Source organism: Ursus arctos, unplaced genomic scaffold (assembly GCF_023065955.2).
Source record: "Ursus arctos isolate Adak ecotype North America unplaced genomic scaffold, UrsArc2.0 scaffold_6, whole genome shotgun sequence".
NCBI lineage: Eukaryota > Metazoa > Chordata > Mammalia > Carnivora > Ursidae > Ursus > Ursus arctos.
In genome coordinates, this window is record NW_026623078.1 from 52,800,762 (window position 1) to 52,821,875 (window position 21,114).

The 21,114-nt window shown below is 48.1% G+C and overlaps 1 protein-coding gene across 3 annotated transcripts in view; it reads left to right on the plus strand.

Moving 5' to 3' along the window:
- GRHL2 (grainyhead like transcription factor 2) overlaps positions 1-18,733 on the plus strand; it is a 156,236-nt gene extending 137,503 nt beyond the window's left edge. For 2 of the 3 annotated variants that reach the window (XM_026495617.4, XM_057308102.1), the window contains exons 14-16: positions 359-444; positions 13,370-13,434; positions 15,331-18,732. In XM_026495617.4, the coding sequence (XP_026351402.1) occupies positions 359-444; positions 13,370-13,434; positions 15,331-15,445 (266 nt within the window). In that variant the 3' untranslated portion in view covers positions 15,446-18,732. Of the gene's footprint in view, positions 1-358; positions 445-13,369; positions 13,435-15,330 lie in introns of all 3 variants that reach the window. The other variant, XM_057308103.1, reaches the window with a different exon arrangement.
- Positions 18,734-21,114: the final 2,381 nt, after the last annotated feature.

The window sequence follows — 21,114 nt, forward strand, 5'->3', positions numbered from 1 at the left end:
CAATATTTGTTGAATGACCAAATGAATAAATAGAAGACAGAGGTCGCAGGAAGAGCTGTTCTAAGGAGATAATGGGCCTACCTTGAGAAATTCCAGTGTGAACAGTGTGGGAAAGCATCACAGTCCGTTAAGTGTGACTCGCTTGTCCGTTCACTCCCTCGAAGGGCCCCCGGGCCCCTGGCTACTGGTCGACTGTGGAGGTGCGGCAGTCACCCCTGTAGGAGTCGTCTGGGTCATCTGCTGTCCGCGACCTTGCAGATGTTGTCAGCCTCTGACACGTGTGTGACAGGAAGCGGCCTGGCAGCGGTGGCGGCTGTGTGGGCGCCTCAGTCACGCCTCCCGTCTGCTTCTCTTTCAGTGCTGTTGTATGTGCGGAAGGAGACAGACGACGTGTTCGATGCTTTGATGTTGAAGTCCCCCACGGTGAAGGGCCTGATGGAAGCGGTAAGCAGCAGAGCCTTCCAGCCTCCAGGAGACCTGCCTGTTCTCCTGAGCTGGAGTCCATTCGATAACATGCAGCCTTCTAGATGGCTCTGGAATGAGCTTTATAAAGAAAAAGAAAAACAGCTTTATGGAAACACTGATCTCCACACCATTGTGGCTTATTAGCATTTTAGGAGAAGGAAACTTTGAAAAACTGCTAATTCCCTGCCAGTTTAAGACTAATCAGAGTAAGATGCGTAGAGGAAAGTTCATCTGTGAGTTTCCATTTGTCTCTTTGCATGAAACCAAATTAGATACGTTTAACTTCCAAATATGCACGAACAAAAACAATTAGGAAGTATCTTGCTAGCTGTGATAGTGTAATCCAAAATAAAAATGTGACCTCTTTTGGTTAAGAAACACACACATACATATATTTATTGCTGGGAAACGGTGATTTCAGTAAGATTCTGAAGTCCCTCCCTTCCTTCCCATTCCTAGTTTAGTCTAGCCTCATGGAACCTGGGCTCAGGAAAAGTTATTTTATATTTTATCCATCTGAATATGACCTTAATATGACCCTACTTTGAATATTTCTCCCTCCCACTTTTTTTTTTCCTGTACAACGATGTTGTGGAAGATCTGGGTAGTTTATGGTAATGGAGACAACAGGACTGCCAAGGGACAGTCCAGAATCACTTGTGGGTCTGCAAAACTGCTATATTGGAACAGCATCTTGGGTTGTGGGGCAAAATGTTAAAATGTACAGGATAGGACCTAGAAGTGGAATAATACAGTATGTGGTCTTTTGTGGTTGGTTTCTCTCACTGAGCATAATGTTTCAAACATGCTATAGTATAATCAGTACTTCATTCTTTTTTTATCACTAATAATATTCCATTGCATGGATATACCACATTTTGTTTTTCCAAACGTGTCGGCTGATAGACGTTTGGGGTTTTTCCACCCTCTGGGTGTTGTGAATGCTGCTACTGTGAACATGTACAAGTTTTCTTTGAACCCTTGTTTTCAGCCACTGAGTAACCACGGCCTGCACTCCCCCACCACAGCAGAGTCACGCTTGTGATCTCTTAGGGGAACTCGTTACACTTTCCTTGCTTTGCTTAGCTGTGGGCGTGGGGAGAGTGGTGCGAGTATCCTTTGACCTTGGTAGGCCGGGGAGAGACCAGGTTGGCTCTGGGCAGATGCCTTAGGGCAGGTCTGGCTTCATCTCCCCTTTGTTAAACCTGGAAAGAAAAGATTTTATTGAGGCACCAACACAAGCTATCTCCTTGCTTCTTGAGTGGGTCATATGGGCAAGCAGGGCCAGAGACACTTCTTCTGGATTCTCATGTGACATGGTCTGCCGGTGAGCTGCAAAGGAATGACACAAGCAGCCCATGCATTTTGGGGGTGGCCGCCAGGGACAACGGGTTCTATTTAAGCGAAGACTTGAGCGCACCATGAAGTAAGAAGGCAGGACACTGTAGTTGTACGCTAGGTTTTTTCAGGGCCTCGGGTGGGTAAGAAACAGCTGTCTCCAAGGCATGTGTTCTCTGAGGACCAGCGCCTCACTAGTGTGTGGCATTTACCGTCCTGACACTTACCAACACGCACATGGAGAGACAGCCTTGTGAGCCAGCACGTGGGCTTCGGGCTCAGAAACCCACATGTAGATCCTGACTGGCTCTGACTAGCTGGGCAAGCTTCTTAACCTCTTCTTCATCCTTCAAATGGAAATCATAATAGTACCTACCTCACAGGATTGCTGTGGGGGTGAAATGAGACACCACACAGAGAACTCTCTGTCTGGTTCCTAAGTACCCGATAAGGTTAGATTTTTGTTATCAAACCATTCTTCTGAGTAGAAATCAGAGCTAGCAAAGATCGCGTGAACACTTCCAACTTTTCCTCAGATTTTGGTTTTCTCAAATAATCAGCTCCTTTATAGACATGGTCTAAAAGATGGAAAGTTTTTTTGGCTCATGATTCCATTCTGTAATTTTCCACTAACGTGGCATTTTAGTGAAGGCATGGAGCTATGGAAATGGCGCGGGTAACTGCGTCAGAAACTCTGGATGTTGTGTGGGGAGTTCCCCTTCTCGAGCCTGGAGACAGAAAGCTGCTCCCAAGGAATGATCTTTATGCCCCACAGTCCAAAACCCCACATTAAGCAAAACTTCCAAATGAGAAAGCAATGTGACTCTGGTCTCTATGCTTTGTTTCAAAATAATATCATTGTTGGAGGCGGGGGGTGGGGGTTAACAACTTAAAACTGCATACAAAAAAAAATCCTAGCTTTTAAGAAAATCTGTTTAATCAAGGGACATTGTACTTAACTTCAAGCCATCACTTTGAACCCTGTCAGTGGTTGAAAGTGGCTTTCTATAAAAGCACAGTCTCCCACTCATTGTGGACTCTGCAGGTACTGTGGGCCTAGGATGTTGCTTCTCTAAGTGGGGGATTCCACTGGATTCTCCTAGGGTGCTTTCCCGTGATGCCATCCAGGAACCCTACACTTGACCTTCAGAATCGGGCTCTCTGCGGTGGGCTCAGGAATCAGCATTGGTAGCAAACTCCTTGGTTGACCTGAAATTACACTAATGTTTGGGAGCCACTACCTGGTGTGTACGTTGGCCGGCAACTGATATTAGGGTCAGATTCTGCCTTAAGGTCTTATGTGCATATTCGCCTCAAATGGGAATAATCCCCCTCATTATCCTCTTTTGGGGCCAGAGTTCCTGCAAAAGTTGGCTCTGAGCAGGGGAGTGGCCCTGCAGGCTATTTCATGCATGTAGACCCACCTCTGTCTATTTTGGGAATTGGCCTGGGTCCAGGATACTTCCTTCATCCTCCATCAAAGGTGTGGGAAGACCACATCCTTTCTGTGTTGAGGAAGGTTCTCACAGTCTTCCAGGGAGAGCAGACCTCACGACTCCAAATGTGAAAGTGTGTCTTGTGTAAAGTAGGTGTGTGTCTTGCAGTTGTTTTTGAAATAGGAACACCTGCTTCATATCAACATTCACATTGCCTTATTCCCCTTGTGAACTAGTCTTTGAAAGGTTGGCTGTGCCTCACCTTCCTCGTCTGTAAAGTGGAGTCATTAAGAGCACAGATGAGTTAGCACAGTGCTCTGGAGCTTTGTCTGAGCAGGTGATGGCAATGACAGTGACGGTGCAGCCGCTCCTACAGCAGGAAGACTTGGTTGCTTTCCATTGGAGAAACTTCTCTTACTTCTGCTGTTAAAGTCAAATCCCCTATCCTCAGCCAAGCATTATTTAGATGTAGGGGGATAAAGAGCCCCCCCAAAAAGTTACACATTTTTTTTCTTTAAAAAAAAATAATCATCAGCAACCATTGGTGTAGTGTTGATTGATCACGGAGACAGACTAGAACAGCGTTGCCACCCTTCCTTCAGGTGCGAGCGGGGGTCTGGGTCCGGCCAGCTCACTGAGCAGTTTGGAGATGGTGACGGTGCTTCTCCAGCCCACAAAGACTCCTAGAGTCTGTAAGTTGGGTCACTCAACAGGGTGGAGTAGTTCTGTTATCTAAAAAGCGGGTTGTTTTTATGCTCAGCAGACATCGTACTCTCCCTTGAGATGCTGCGAGTGAGTTTGCCTTAATTAAAGGGTCACACTTTCCCCCAGAAGCTCGTGCACAGCAGCGCGCCCAGGAAAGAATGGGCTCGTAAGTGCGATTGAGCTCCAGTCACAACTGTGTCATCTCGCACGTGGCACACTCAGAATCGTTGGTTTCCTTCCTCGCAAAATGTGGACCATGCCTACCTTGAAGAATTGTTTTATTTGTACTTCCCTTGACCTCTCACTGTCTTAGAAAGAACTCTTGACCACAACAAAGAGGAATGGAATTATTGTTTAATCTCTGCCGTATTGGGTCACTTGTCTACAGGACTGGATAATTCTTCTTCTTTTACTGGTCCTGAATCTCCCACACCTTTATTTCACATGCCACAAAATCATTATCCATACAGATGTAGACACTTGATAGGAAAAGAGAAATAGTTCTCTGTCAGCAGATGTTAACGAATGTTCCCACACCCAGTATCATTTGGATGGAGTAGACTGTTTCTCTTGTCATCTGCACGTTTGGTATCATGTCAACCAAGCCACTTATATAATTTTGGTAATGCACTTTGGCTTCTTTATTCTTATAGTTGGGCTTTGTTTGTTTATTTTTTTAAGATTTATTCATTTATTTATTTATTTATTTATTTATTTATTTATTTTGAGAGAGAGAGAGAGCACAAGCGAGAGGGGCAGAGAGAGAAGGAGAGACAATGTCAAGTAGATGCGCTGAGCACCGAGTCCGATGTGGGGCTTGATCTCATAACGCTGAGATCACAGCCTGAGCCAAAACCAAGAGTTGGACACTTAGCTGACTGCACCACCCAGGTGCCCTTATAATTAGGTTTTTTTTAATTTTAATTTTTTAAAAAGATTTTACTTATTTATTTGACAGAGAGAGACAGCCAGTGAGAGAGGGAACACAAGCAAGGGGAGTGGGAGAGGAAGAAGCAGGCTCCCAACAGAGGAGCCTGATGTGGGGCTCAATCCCAGAACACCGGGATCACGCCCTGAGCCAAAGGCAGAGACACTTAACGACTGCGCCACCCACACGCCCCTATAATTAGTTTTTAAACTTGATTACAGACAAGGATTTGGTAGTGATGATGGTGGTAGGAGAGGTGACATGACTTTTCAGTTTTTTTGGCTTTTCTAAGTGATTTTACTTAGTAATGCTACACATGAATCTTCAGCTGCTGTAGCCTCCTTGCTAGTCTCTGAGCCCCCAAGGTTACTCATACCTCAGGGCCTTTGCACCTGTTGCTCCTTCTGCCAGGAGTGTTCTTCCTCCATGTGGACAAGGCTCACTCCCTTATTTCTGTCAGGCCTCTGCTCACATGGCCCTTGCTGAGACAGGCCTTATCATGCCACCTACAGAAATGGCATCTCTTATCACTGTTCCTTCACCATGCTTTGCTTTATTTCATAGCACCAATCACTACGTGACCTATTTACCGTTTGCTAGACATTTATTTTTTTTCTCCTCCCCAGTAGAGTGTAGAGCTCGTGAGCACAGGGACTTTGTGTCTTCTGCGTATCTCCAGATCCTTGAGCGTAAATATTTGACTGAACCAAACCAGCATGCTGAGTGCTGCGGGTGGCGTGATTTCACATGCATTGCTGCATTTGATCCTTACAATACTGCTGTGAATGTGGCAGCACAAGTATCATCATCACCACCTTACAGAGGTGGAGACTGAGGCCCAGGAAGGGGTTCTCTCAAGGTCTGATAGCTCCACAGAGTGGCGGAGCCAACTTAAGCCCTTGAGCAGTTTAAGTCCAGTGAGAGTGATGTCCACATACGAAAAGTTATTTCAAGAAGAATAAACTTTCCAGGTCATAGCTCACCACAACTGAAGGAAAGAAGAGAGGCAACAAGAAACCATCAGGCAAGAAGTAGTATGTGTAGGCGTTGATCCCACACAGTCAGAGTTCAAATCCTGGCTGACACTTTGCGTGGTGTGACTTTGGGCAAGTTACTCAACCTCTCTGTACCCCAGTTTCATCATTTCTGAGATGAGGATGATAATAACATGGGATATTATTATTAGGATAATGATAAAATGACATCTGGGGTTGTTGTGAAGATTAACTGAGTTCATATACATGGCATTTAAAAGCAGCAGATAGAAATCCTCCATACATAGGGGGTAGGTGGGTACATGTGTACGTACACAGGAGATGAGCGCAAGCACTATGGGTAGGGAGGCAGGCTGAGATTCTGCCGAGCCACAGGGGCTAGAGAAGAGGGTAGCGACATTCTCTGTTGGTGCAGCTAGCTGATGCGCACAAGGGAAGAGTTGGCTCATGGACCCGGTAGCATGCCTTCAATTCAATGGAGTTGTTCATGCGTGGAGTAAAGGCCATTACTCCCTGAGCCCCTTGACAGGTCACACGCAGCCACTGAAGAAGTGTTTGCCAGCAAGAGTCCCCTCCTTCTGAAATGCGTGTCTTAAAGCCCACACTGAACTGTTTATAACTCCAAATAAAAGTCACTGGTTTCCAAAGCAGGCTGTTCTGTTGGATGTTTCTAGATAAGGCAGACTGAGTCCTACGCTGGCGAAAACCAGTGGGATTCTCTAAGTTCTGCCTATCACATACCTGACGCGTCTGGGCAAAGAGAACGCTCCACAAAAGAAAAGTCTAAAAATTACAGATCGTCAGACAACCAATAACACATTGATGAGAATGTCCAAGACCTAGGATCCTCCTGGGTGTAAAGAAAGTTTTTCGGGTCTTTAAAAATATCAATAATCGGTTTTAAATAATTATGAAAGTGGATCATCGTTTCAGATACATTGAAAAGCAGAAATTAAAAAGCAGGCTCTCTCCTACTAATTCCCCCATTCGAGAAAACCATGGCGTGGCACGTATTTTCTGTGCAGAGAAAGGAGGGTTTATGGGCGATATCATCCAGGTCCCAGGCAGGAGGCCTCCTTCTGTAACCCACTGACAGATGGCCAGCTTCTTCCACATGATATCCTGCACAGTCGCACTTCTTTTCCAGGGTTCTGAGTTTGGCAAGCACGCTTCCTTGCTGGCATGGAGGCAGAGGACGCCGTGTCAGTGTGGCCCGTTAGCAAGCTGCCTCTGCCTCTGCCTTTGACAGTTGCACGGAGGGCACAGCTTTGCCCTTCAGCCCCACGTGTCCATTTTCTCTAAGCGTTCTGAGTCTGAAACCAGACTGCCAGATTGTTACCTTCTAGTCTGTCGCTGCCACTTACTAGTGGGCATGTTATTTAATGACTGTAAGCTCCAGTTGCCCCCTCTGAGAAACAGGGCTCATAAAAGGACCTATTCCACTGTAATGATGGGAGGACTGAGCAAGTTCATAGATGCAGAGTGATGCACGCCTGCGAGGCACCCAGTAAGCCCTCAGTAAATGCTAGCTGCTGCCGCCGCCGCTACTCCCAGCAGACCCTGGGCCAGACTGGAGTTGTGCGCGTTTTATGCAAATTGCCCAGTTCTGGCTGGGCAATTATCAATGGATGTGTGAGCCAAGGTGTTTTTCATGCTTTGAGACGCTGGGAGTCAAACCTCTGAAAAGACAAAGAATCAGAATCCCTTTTCTTTTGGAAGAGGGGAACCTACAGATATGAGTCTGGTGATGTTGGGTAGAAAAATGTCCCTATTTTGTTTTAAAAAGAAGTTCCAAATGACACCAACCAAAGTTAAAAAACCCAACTCTTTCAGACCAAGCAAGTCAGAATTTTTAGGTACAAATAACATGTACTCCAGGACTCCAGGCAGACAGCAAGTTCTTAGGTATGGAATGTTTATCAGGGGTTTTTCCTTTTTTGCACCGTGCATGTCTTTGGTAGTGTGATGAAGTCTATGGACCTTTTCTGAATAATGTTTTCAGTGTACAAAATAGAAAACATTGGATTACAAAGGAAACCAATTATATTGATAACATTGCTGTCATAATAAAAAATGTTACGATATAGGAGTATATGTGCTCCTTTTGCATGCAGTAGCTATCATGATCTATAGGCGGGCCTAGTAACTACTGTATGAAACTTCAATTTCAAAGTATGATGGATGCATGTAATTGATATTTCGAGATATCTGCGGTAATTCTACTATGACGTGAAAATATCTCTGATTTCCATTGGTAACAAAACACAGGCACTGCTCATATTACGGTATGTTCGTAACTGAAGGGAAGGCTAAATTAAAGTTGAGGGTTAGTGAAAATAAAGAGGTAAGCCTTCCCCACCCAAGTTCATGTGCGTACTCTTTGGGCATCTGCAGACCCCAGGTTAAGGAGCTCTGGCTTAGACCGGCCAGGAAGTGCGGAGGAAGTGGCAGCTCTAGAAATGAAGCCGAGGAGAGTTGCCCCTCCAGCATTCGTTCTGTGCAGCAGCTCTGTTAGCGGAGTGGTTTTAGAACCCAGGGACGGGGGAAGGTGGTGAGCTCCCTCCTGAGGAATGGCCGTGGACACCTCTGTCCTCCTTCCTGCGTCCCTTCAGCAAGGCTCCGGGTGCAGAACCAGCTCAGGTCAGCATTTCTCTTTCGACTTGCATGTGCGGGTGTGGACACACCGGGAGACCTGACAAATAGTGTAGGTGCCAGGCATGGGAAGAAGAGAGAAAGGAGGTAGAAATTCTCCCAAAGGGAGACGGTATTGAACTTGGAGAGGAGTGACAACGTCGCTGTCAATCCTAACATTATTCAGTGTATCTCACTTGATTTGGAAAGTAGCATTAAGATGCTCGAAGACAGTTGCTCATATTAGAGTTTATTTAGATAGGTTTAACAACATCTTCCCGAACAGTTGCTAAAGGCATTTGGCTGAGGAAGGGATGCTGAGCTGTTGTGCAGCCGGGGTTCTGTAGGAATCCAGTGGTCCCCCTTATTCCTGGTCTCGCTTGCCATGGTTCTACGTACCTGTGGTCAAACACAGTCCAGCAGCAGCCGATCTTCCTTCTGAGTTTCTTCAGAGGGTCAGTAGCCTAATGCCATGTCACAGTGCCTGCGTCATTCATGTCACTTCATTTTGTCATGTAGGCATGTTATCATCGCACATATCATAAAGAAGAGTACAGGATGTCAGCTATTTTGAGAAAGACCACATTCAATTAACTTTTATTACAGTAGAGTTTTTAATTACAGTAATAATTGTTCTCTTTTTTATTAGTTATTGATCTCTTACTGTGCCTGACTTATAAATTAATCCTATCATAGGTATGTATGTGTTAGGGGAAAACATGGTGTATATATAGGGTTTCGAGCATCTGTTGGGGGTCTTGGAATGTAGCCCTCATGGATAAGGAGGGACTACTGTACTTCCAAAATAATTAAGCATTTCTGGAAACCTTACATTCTGTATTTGTAATTTTATTGAATGCTAATGTGATTTGGCTTATCTTTGCAGTCCAACACATGATAGATTCTCTTTAGGAGATGTGTGTGTCTGTGTATGTGTGTGATGTACAAAATATTAAATCTGGCATGTCAGTTACATTCAGCTGTTCTTACTGACTTGTCTTAGACAACTCTGAAAGAGGTAAGCTGAAGTCTCGCACCCTAATTGTTCTTTCAGGTTGGCCTTACCTCTGTCATTTATGCCGGAGGACTGTGCTGTTGGATGCAGACGCTGTTAACGATTGCTAATCCTTTCCATGGCTTGTGCTTTTTATCATTACATAATATCCATTCCGACCTCATCAACCTTAACTCTTGCCTTGTCTCCCATGAGTCTCCTCGCTCCCACTCCCCTTCCGCTTGTGTTTGGGACAGGCCTCCAGCCCGTGCCTCTTTATTCATTGCATCCTGTTAAGTGTTTTTCTGCTAAACATCCAGCTGGTTCTCTTTCTTTCTCATCCTTCTTTTAACTTTTTTTTTTACCACTCTGACACTCTGACTTTCAATGGGAAGATGCAGTTCAATGGGAAGATGCAGTTCATCTCATTTGTATAATGACTGATAGACTTGATTTTCTTCCTTCCGTGTGACTTTTTCTTCATTATTGATTTTACGCTGCACTTTCCTCTTCCTTTCTCTTTAGTTTGGCAGATATATTAACTTTTCTTCAAACTTATTCTCTGCTTTTCCTAAATTATTTCAGTCCCTCCTCATTTCTCTGTGATTTGAAAATAAAATTCCAGCTGTTTTTCTCAACAACGCTCTGTAGCTCCCCCCACGCTCCCGGGGATGAGGCTTTGGAGCCTTTGTTTCTCCCTCTCCTGCCGCCTTCTCCCGCTAGCCAGAGGCGTGGGGTGCTCACCCCGCTGTCCCCACAAACTCCCGGCGGCTCTGTGTTGCTGAGATAGTGGAACGCTCTCACTCTAGCAAACAATGAGGTTGTCCCCTTCATCATCTCCTTTTTACTTTGAGAATCTTTATTTAGCACTTAATTTGCATCCCCACTCCATCTCTGTAAACACACACACAGTTATATACAGACATATAACTGTGTATTTTAGTTACAGATATACCAATATAATGTAGAGAATCTACGTAGCGAGAGGGTGGATGTAGAGTTTTTATTTATTTAAGAATTTATTTATGGCACTACGCTAGTCGCTGGTTGTCTCTGCCCTTTGCCTGGCTGAAGTCTCCCTTCTGATGCATTTTGTGTGTAGATGATGTTTTTCTGTCCATATGTTCCTCCAGGGCGATATTTGGGTGAAACGCTCTCCGAACCCTTGCGTTTCCTTGAGACCATTTTATTTTTCAGCCTGAGGCATAACTTGGTGTACAGGATTCTTGGGGTGAAGTCCTTTTTTCAGTAGTCTGGAGGGGTTACCCCACTATCCTTTAGTTTCTAGGGTTACAGATGAGAAGACTGAAAGCCACGTTTGTTCTTCTGTTCTTTGGGGGGGGTAACTTGTTCTGGGAGGTTCCGGAATGTTTTTATTGCCCTTTGGAGATCTGTCTCTTTTCAGAATGGCCAGATGCATGAGTATTTCCTCACTGATCTCTCCTGGAATTCAGGACACCCCTCTTGTCCAAAAACATGGGTCTCTCTTCCATTATTTGCTTAATTATTTCCTCTTCTCCATCTGTCCTTTTTCTCTATCTGGGACCCTGGAGATTCACACCTCGTAGCGCCTGCATTTGTTCTTCAGATCTCTCTTTTCTGTTTTTCCAATCTTTCATTCCATTCATGAGTTCCCTGTGCTGTCTGCCTTTGCTCTGCACTTTGAAATTGGTTTTCTAATTGCTCTTTCCAGATACCATGGGTTTGCTGTATTGACTGCCAGTCCTTCAGTTCACTTACTGAACTGTACAGTTTTTAGTTCAATAAGCGTATCTTTAGATGGGAAGTTTGCTCGTGTGCGCCGTCTTCATGAGTGGTCTGTTCCGTTCTGTTCAAATGAATGCCTTCAACACAAGTGCTTCGATTTCCTTTGCTGCCCCCAGGCCACATTATTTCACATCCTGGCCTCATTGCTGCTCAACTGTGGCGGTGGGGGGCAGGCCCGTCAGTGATGGAGCGGTGACGGTGCTGGAGCGGTGACGTGGGCCAGGTGGGCCGCCGGCTCCCCAGGCTCCTGGTGCCCTCTCAGCCCTGGTCCTGCTGTTTTACTCCTCGGGCTTATTCTCAGGGTGGGGAATCCTTCCTGTGCAGGAGGAGGAATAAGGGGCAGGAATCTCTGATTCTCTGTGCGATAAGCCCTTTCTGCATGTGCTCTAGGACTCCTCAGCCTCTTCTTGGAGCCCCTGCTCCACTGCCCAGGTGTCCCCGTCTCAGACCCCACCTGCTCCAGCTGGGTGTGAGCCCCACCAGCCTCTGGCCTCCAGAGAGTCTGGCAGACTGGATTTGGGACAGAGAAAGCATGAGAGGCATTTAGGATAGACTTTCCAGAATTCATCTCCAAACTATGATTACTTTATAAAAGTGAATCACAATCATTGTAAGAAGGAAAGAAAAAAAAAACAAACCACAGAATGGTACAACGTAGAAAGTGAAAGGATCTCCTAGTTTCTGTCCATTCTTACAGGGTAGCCACTGTTAATAGCTTGGCAGGTCCTTCACGTATCTTCTATTTCTTTACATACTTGTTTCTTAAAAAAAATACAGATGGGGTCACACTATTTGTACTGTTTCTCAGTTTGTTAGCTTTTTTTCCCCTTAGTGTATTAAGGACTTTTTTTTCCCATATAGACTTGCCACAATTTTTTTAAGTGACTGAATGGCTTTCAACTATGAAAATAACAAAACATGCTTAACGAATGGTTGTTATATACAGTTTTCTCTATTATGAACAATGATGCTCTGACAAGCTTAGTGTACATCTGAGCATATGTCTGTAGGCCACCTTCCCTACTAGATGTGGAATTTGTGGGCCGAAGGGTATATGCTTTTTGAATTTTAGTAGCGTCTTCCAAATTTCCCTCCAAAAAAGTTGAGCTTGTCACTTTCCCATCTATGGAATACAAGAGTTGATGTTTTTCATACTCTGCCTGACACTGTATTATCATTCTTTTAGTTTTTGTTCGTCTGATAACATAAAAGTAATATCCTATTGTTGTTTTAATTTGAAATTTTAAAATGAGAAGTGAGGCGGTATGTTTTTTCATGTGCTTATTGTCCTCTTGTGTTTTTCTCTGTGAATCACTGCTTCACGCTGTGTTCTTTCTCTTCCCATCGAATTGTTGGTCTTTGTCTGGATTTGCAGTTCTTTCTTTCTAACTCAAGGAAGTTAGTTCCATGCTTGTCATTTGTGGTGAAAAGGTTTCATAGTATATTATTTATCTTTAGCTTTCTCTGGTGGTTTTTGTTCTACTGGTTTTTGTAATTCTCTGTTGTTTTATCAAACTTTTGACCTTTTTTCTTCAGGTTTCATATCTTTGTGGGAACCATCTTCCTTCCTTGGAAGATGATACCAGTATAAAGAACTTATACATTCATGGTTTCAGCCTTCACGTGTAAATCTTTGATCTGAAATTTATTTTGATGTAAGAAGTGGATGGGGCGCCTGGTTAACTCAGTCGGTAGAGCGTGTGACTCTTGATCTTGGGGTCATGAGTTCAAACCCTACATTGGACACAGAGCTCACTAAAAAAGAAAAAAAAAAAAAGCAGTGGAGAAGGGCTCCAGCTTAACTTGTTGAATTTTTTTTGATACGGCTACTTATTTAATCCAACATCTCAGTTCGAGTCCATCTTTTAGTGCTGACCTGAGATGAGACCCTCATCACAGATCACACGGCCACATGGCTGAATCTTCTGTTGAATGATTTAAGGTTTGTCCGAGGGAGAGCCTCGCACCTGGGCGTACGGGGAGCCTGACTCCTGAGTGAGGGACACCGACGCCCAGGAGAGTCTCCCAGGGAGTGAAACGGGGCTTTGCCTCCCGCCTCTGCTTGGCTCCGCTTCCACGCTCACCTGCCTTTCTGTTGCCGGTGTTACAGATATCCGAGAAGTACGGGCTGCCTATGGAGAAGATCACGAAGCTTTACAAGAAAAGCAAAAAAGGGTAAGAAAGAAACAGCTTAAACTGACTTCCAAATCAGATCAGTCTACATCGTGCCTTTAAAAAAAAGATGGTGCCTACCTTTCGTTAGTTCTGTTGTCCACTTTTTATAAAAACTGTGTGTCGTCCTTACAAAGAATTGCTGAGCCGCTTGCCAAGTGAAGGCATTTTGAAGATCTTAGTAGGAGAGGGAGGGAAGAGACGGTGCACTGTCGTGATGCCAGCTGAGACATCCCGTCCAACGACGGGATGAGCCGATGCAATGGAGGCGTCCAGTGGTGGTGAGGACGCTGGGGAGAGGGGCCGAGAGCGGAGTTTATATAAAGACTCCCGTGCTGCTCTTGGGATTCGTTTCAGGACGACACAGAGCAGGACGCGTTCAGGGTATGGAGAATTCTTTGGGGGCAATCATTAACAAAGTGATCGAAATGACCATTGGACCTGCTTGTTCTCACTGTTAAGCACAGTACCTCGTTTAGTGGGTGTTCAGTAGGTTCTGGGGCCCCTGCAAGGGCCTGGTAGGTGCTGCGCTGCTATTCCTCCCCCAGCTACCGTCTCCAGCCCTCCTGGGCTTCCTGTGCCTGAGGTTCTAAGAGTAGAGGCTTTTGGAGCCGGATTTCGTTCCAGGAGAGGGTTTCCGCTGAGTCAGCTTCTGCAGCTACTTTCCCACAACATGAAGAAAATGGGTCTTTAATCTCTTCTCTGAGCCTCCCTCATAAAGGAAATTGATTATCTGAGATGCTCAGTGATGGGTCTCCTGGTAGATTGGGAGTCAAATGGGAAACCTTTTCCGCTGGAGGCCTTGTCGGCAAGCTCACTTAAATGCATGTGACAGTTTTCTCCACGGTCAGTGCAATAGGCTGAGTGTCTTTCTTTGGTGGTGCGATTTGGGTGGGGTCTGGAGGTCTGGCTGCCGAGCTGAAGTCCTCGGTGCAGACGTGCATGCCAGTGGTGATAACGTTTCACTCCCGCCGAGCACCGTGTTGGGCCCTGCACTAAATACATTACTCCTTACAACAGCTCGAGAGCAGGGTGGTTTTTCTTATTTTTACAGAAGAATAAACTGAGGCTCTAAAAGGCCAACAAACCTGCCAGATGACACATAGCTGTCCAGTGAGTCAGTTCTTCAGTGGCAAGCTGAGATCTGTCTGATTTCCAAGTCAGGGCCAGATTCTCTTAAAACGAAATGCACTTGGGATCGTTGACTGAGGAGTAGGTCACGCGTGGTGAAGTGCGAGCTTCGGCGTGAGGCAGAGCTGTTTCCGGTCGAGCTCACCCATGCATCCGTGGGATGGACCTGGGAGCTGATTGCGCTTCTCTGCCCTCAGTTTTCTCATTTGCAAAGTGGCGATGGTCACACCTGCCTTCAAGGCTGCTCCGAAGATGAAGGACAAGGCGTCTGCAGCACCGAAGCGAACTCCGTGCTCGGCGAGGGGTAGCCACACGCCTTGGGTTTCCTCTTCCTCCGTCTTTGGAGCACTTCTGTGACATGCACTTTCAAAAGGCAGTAGGGTGTAATGAAAACAGTTAGGGGCCTGGTTAGGACCTGGCTCTGTCATGAGCTACCTCTGTGATTTCAGGCTCACCTCTCTGGGCCACGGCTTACCAATCTCTAAAGCAAGGGGGGAATGATCTCTGAAGACCTGTTTAATAAGGAGTCGCGAGTTTAGTTCTGACAAATCAAGGCTTTGTTTTCCTCAAACTGGTTTCTGGGGAAAGAAAATATGAGGGTCTTCTTTTCCTGCCTTATCTCCTCTCTCCTCCATCCTTCCCATCCTTCCCAGCCTCCCTTGCCAAAGAATGGCTAAGGGACCCCCGCCCAGCCTGGAGTCTGCCCTCGCGCGCCGCTCGTTGTTGACGGCACCTTTGTTTCTCCCCCCCCACCCCGCTCCCTGGCAGCATCTTGGTGAACATGGACGACAACATCATTGAGCACTACTCGAATGAGGACACCTTCATCCTCAACATGGAGAGCATGGTGGAAGGCTTCAAGATCACACTCATGGAAATCTGAGCCCTGCTCTTAGCATCCGCTCGGCCCTCAGTGCCTTCCTCCGCAGCAGAGATGGAGGCCCGGGCCCGGAACCCGGACACCCGCTCCCCCACCTCACAACCACTGTTACAGACTGTGCTGGGAGCTGGGCGAGGCCCGGAGCCCCGTTCCTTACCAGCGTGTTTGGCCCACGCACTGGCTCCGACTGGAGCCGAAGCCTGAGCCCCTCCAGAGGGTGTGCTGGGCCTGCCACACACTTATTTATTGTCCACCTTGCTCTGGAGCCGGGGCCCAGGCCCACCAGTGTGCTGCTGGACACGCTGGCCCCAGATGAGACCGTCCGGAGCCCTCCCCTTCCAAGGGAAACACAGCCAATCCGTTCGCCCCGAAGAGCCCTAGAAGGTCTGGCTCCTCTGCTCCCCTTCTGCTTCTGCTGCGGGCCGGACCACACGGGCTGCTGCCGCCGCAACAGTCAGGGGGCCGGAGGTGGACGCGACTTCGCGGTCAGAAACCTTCAGGGGGGCTAAACACCTCCCGGGGTTTCCAGCAAGTAGCCACCAGGCCTTGTACAGGAAGACGTTCAACTCCCATGTAATTAGTAACCCAGAAGGGCTGCCTGGCTGTCATGTACATAGTGTTTATAATATCGCAATAATATATTTTACCTGTGCTGTGTGGGCATGTTTACTGCCGCTGGCCTAGGGGAGGCAGAGCCGAGACTCCGCTTTCCGCGAGAGGGCTGCCTCTGTGCTGTGCAGGAGGGTGCGGGGGGTGGGGGGGAGGTGGCCCTCGGGGCGTCAGGGACCTCCGGGGGTGCTGAGGACACTCGGGGGGCCGCCTCACTTGTGTTCCGGTGATGCCCGGCCTGTCCCTCTGAGCGGTCTGGTCAGTGGGAAAGGTCAGATTGCATGAGGCCCCGGCCCCTCCAGCTGCAGGGAGCTTGGCAGAGAGACTGCAGGGCGCTGTGCTGGGGCCCGCTGCAGAACTCCGTGGCGATCGTGAGCACCTGGCCGAGGTGGAGCGCCCCACAGTTTACAAGTGCTTCCTTCATCTCACGTGGCTCCCTTAGAAGCCCAGCTGCAGTTCTGTGAGCCGTGCCAACAGCTTAGCAGGCCAGGGCTGCTTCCTGCGGCCGCCTCTGCTCCGGGCTGCCTGATGGGGGGCAGAGGGGCGGAGGAAGCGCTTCTGCAGGCAGCCTCCCGAGGAGGACTGGGAGAGAGAAGGTCTTGTCCTCCCATCCCACACATGCCCTGGGACACAAAGAGGAGAAAACACGCTTCCCTGAACAATTACGAGATGATGAGCTGTTCTGGGCTGCTGTCCTCTTTGAAGGGACAGGTAGGTGGTCTCGGGGTTTGCGTTCACCCTTGTGGGTTGAAGCACTAGCCTTTTGGTGGCCAGACGTGTCCTCTACCCAAGGTCCTGCACCAGGACAGGTTCTGTGTACGGGCCTCGATTTGTCTGTGAAGCACTTTGACGTCTTATCTGGGGGGCTCTCTCTCCAAGGCCTCCCTGCCCCCCACGCCACCTGCCCCGGAGGCCCAGAGCAGGACGGGAGGGCTGCTTCCAGCCCAGCTGCTTCTCCTTGAGACCGCAGAGGATTTGAGTGGGACGGAGAGCAGGGGCCACACCGGGGGAGATGTCGGGCTGGCGGTGAGGGGGCGCCTTTCCGTGTGTCTTCCGGACACCTTACCCCTTCCTGTGGTGCCAAAGGTTTGCATCCTGGATTCAGTTCTGCTCCAGCCTGTGCCCTCCTCCCCCACTCTGACTGCCATGCCCTGGACCAGCAGCTTGGGGACCCTCCTGGGTACCGATGCGGCTCTGTTCTGTGATGGACAAATTCAGTGTTGGAAATATATGATGTACTATGCACTTCCCATGCTCCTTGCCTCAGGGGTGGGTTCAAACATGATTGGCGGACAAAATGGCAAATACAACTGGGCTGGGGCATAGACTCCAGAGTAGGGAAAAGAAAAAAAATCTAGGGCAGTGTGACGCAGGTTACCCTACCCTTCTTTCTCTAGCCTCTGCGGGAAAATATTTGCTGGTCCTGCCCTAGGCAGAGACTGAATGGGAAACGCGTTTGCGTTTGTTTCCGGTCCCCTGAGCGATCACTGTGGTGACCCCTACCTACCAGAACAAAGAATGTGAGGCCGGTGCCAGTAGGGGTGGTGCAGAGAGCATCACCTCCCATCTGATCTGCCCCCACCCTGTTCCCTCTGCATCCTCACAGTGCCCGTGGCTTAGCGTGGACGTGTCCTCCACTGTGAATGCCAGCAGAGCTTCAATGAGCACAACTTTCTGAGCAGAAACACTCTAGAAAGATAGGAAAAACTGCCTCCTTTTGTCCCTCAAATTAATCACACTCAAATAAATATGCTTTTTTAAAAAAGTCCACGTAGGATGGAGGACACATAAAACAAGTATTTTTTGTATATATACTCAAGTTGCTTAGACTTAACAGGTGTTTGGAAATTGGGACCAACAGAAAAATGCAGTCAGATGTCATCTTGGACTTGGATCCTAAAAGACTAAGCCCAGAAACTTAGGATGCATGAAATGATTCAAACATTTATTTTCCTTCTTATTTAAAATTAGGAAAATACAACAGAACCAGAGGGTTTGTGCCAAATTCTGTGAACGGCCCTTTCTTAAAAACAAGCAAGGGAGTTGATAGATGGACAATATTTGCTCTCATGTTTAAAAAAAAAAAGGCAAATGTAACTTAATAGTTTTGTAAATGGGAGAGGGGGAATCTATAAACTATAAATACAGTTATTTTATTTTTTGTACATTTTTAAGAAGAAAAAAATAAATATTCATAACGTCTGAGTAAATGACAGTGTCTGGTGCTTTCTGTGAGGTGGCTGTTAGGGCTTTTCGCCTTGTTGGAAGGAAGCTTCAGTGTGGCCTTGGGAAGGTTCTAGGCTCCCCCCGGGGCACCTTTGGGTCCTAGGCTTCAACACAGCAGGCGTGTCTTCATCCTGTGGACTTTGCTCCACCGCAAGGTTACATGGGAAGAGAGCTGAAGAAATCAAGAGGCCTTCCGTGTGGCAGTGACAGGCCACCAGAGTGGTTATTCTTGGCCACCTCAGGGCAGGCAGTAGGTCCTGTGCGCACGCTTTTACCTTCCTCACTCCCGGTTCGCTCACCCCCACTTGAGTCCTCACAAGGACGTTGCGGCTCTTCAGTTCATCCGTACCAGCCTCTGAAAGCACGTGGCTAAACCGCAGTCATACCGAGTCGGTCTCTGGCCGCTGCCTCCCCACCGAGCCGCCGTGCTCTTCGGCCGTCGTCCGCCGGAGAGCCTCTCCGCTCCCAACCAGCAGCGTTTCTACATCCTCCTGCATCTCACACTGTCCATGTCCACGGCTTCCGAATCTTGGCTAAAAATTTGCCTCGAGGACATCTTCTCTGACAACTTTAACCCCAGTGGCGCCCCCAGCAGCTTCGATGCCTGGACCAGGGCCGGGAAGAGGAGGCGGGGTGGGGAGCTGATGGAGGAGGATTCTGGAGGGATCACGGGATTAGCAATGGGCCACAAGGCCTGTTTGCCATGCTCCATGTTCCACAGCCTCCACGGGCATTCAAGTGGACCCACGGGCCTGAGTAGGTCCCGCAGAAGCTGCAGCTGGCCTCCACATCTGCCCTGAGGTAGCCCCTCCCGTGGCCCGTGGCCGCCAAGGCTCTGCTGTTAGTGAACTCTGCGGGCGTGTGTGCCACCCCACCCTCCACCTCCCGGTGCGGGACTCAGGTCAGGTGGGTGAGGATGACCAGTGGTCAGGACCACAGGGTCCAGTCCTGGCTCTTGCCTTCCACTGTCTGTGCTCATTCAGTCCAGTTACTGTGGTCCAGGTGCTATGGCCCAGGCTTGAGACAAAGAGGCAGGTTGGACACAGTCTGCCCTTTGAGGCAGGGATGTATGTGCAAAGTGAGGGTGGCCTGGTGTCATTAGTACAATAATAAAGGGTCGCCCTGGGAGAGCCAGAGCTCTGTCATCACCCCAGGTCTAAGGCACACAACTCTGCCTACCCTTAACCCTTCTCGTACAACAGGAGAAATCACCAATGTGAATCTTGCTTTGAGAAGGCTGCCTACTCAAGTGTCTGAGCCCATATATCTGAGGGTCAGTGGGAATGGGGGGGGGGTGGCCACTGTGTCAGTTCAGGTCCTCCAAGAAGTAGAAGCCAAGATGGGATTAGACGTTCAAGAGATTTATTGGGGGAATTCATGTGCATAATGAAGGGGAAGTAAGCAGGGGGAGGCAGGGAAAGCATGTGGACTAACCCCTGTGAAAGGAAGGAAGGGAGGAAGCTTGGGCAGGATGAGCCTCAGACTGCCTCAGCCAGGCCCCCCAGAGTCTCCTTGAGTGAGGGTCACCCGCAGGAAGAATCCCACGTGGGGCAGGAATGGCTCAGTTCTGATACCCCCACCATGCGCAGTCACTGACGCCCGGGAGAGCCTGGCCTCGGAGTAAATGCCGAGGTGGCTCCAAAGATTGCAGCTGGAGCCTGTCAATCAGCTGGCTGCGCTTCCAGCAGCAGGGTCTCAAAAGGGAAGATCGGAACACCCCGCTTTAGTGACCACAAAGGTCAACGTTCTGCAATAGAAATTCACTGGGGCTCTACTCTTACAAGTAAGCATTCCCTGAATGGGTTTCCTGCTCTCCCACCTTAAGCTGTTACACCTTTTGTCCTCAGGGTCCTTCATCCCTACACTTTTCTGAGCTCTGCTGAAGGGGTGCAGGGGTTAATTTTGGAGACTCTGGAATTCTGGGAAACAGTGGGGGGCCTCTGATCTGCCAGAAGTGGCAAAAGAGAGGGGATGTTGAAAGGGCACTAAAGACAAATGTTGCCGGCTTGTTTTCTGCGTAGCAAACGCCCCTCACTCACCACTCAGGAAAGAACCTGATTTCTGCTCCGCTGTAGCTACGGATGTGGATTACTTTGTGATTGTATTCAGGGTGCTGGACAGAACTTACCAGCTGAACCGTGAGCCTGGTCTCCTACTTTTTTGCTAATAACTCCTGCCCACCCCCCAGCATGCACACACCGCCAAGACTTGGTATGGTGGGTCACCACTGAACACTCCGTGCGAGCACAGTAAAGTGGTTAAATACTGGTATTGGAAAGATACATTTTCTGAGTCTGTCCATCTGTCTGTCTACATATGTATGATGGCAGCAGCTGTGAGTATTTAATAAGGGTTGGCAGGCTGCACTGCCCAGAAGTTTGCAGTATTGTGACCATCCCTTCTAGAGAACACTTACAATGCCATCTATTTCCTGGAATAGTGCTGAGAAAAGAAGTCATGAAATAAGCCTCTGTAAGGCCCTCCCCCCCCCCAGCTGCCCTGGGGGGGGGGAGTAGCTCCACACCGTGGAATGTTCTCCGAATGACCATCGTTTGTAAGCCCAGGGATGTCTGGGACCACGCACGACACATTCGCTTCCAGTGCGGCAAGTATCCAGGACCTGTCTAAGTCATGGTCAGCGTTCCAGCAGAGAGAAACTTGTCTGAAATGAAGGTACCATCAGTTAGACCCTTGGCCTGAGCATTTTTCACTCTGTAACACCTTTGTATTTTAGGTGGATTTAGCTGATACTCCACTGCCTCGGAAAATACAGGTCTCAATGTTCTTTCTCTTATTTCTTCAGCCACCTCAAAAAACAAAATTTCAACAGAGTGCTG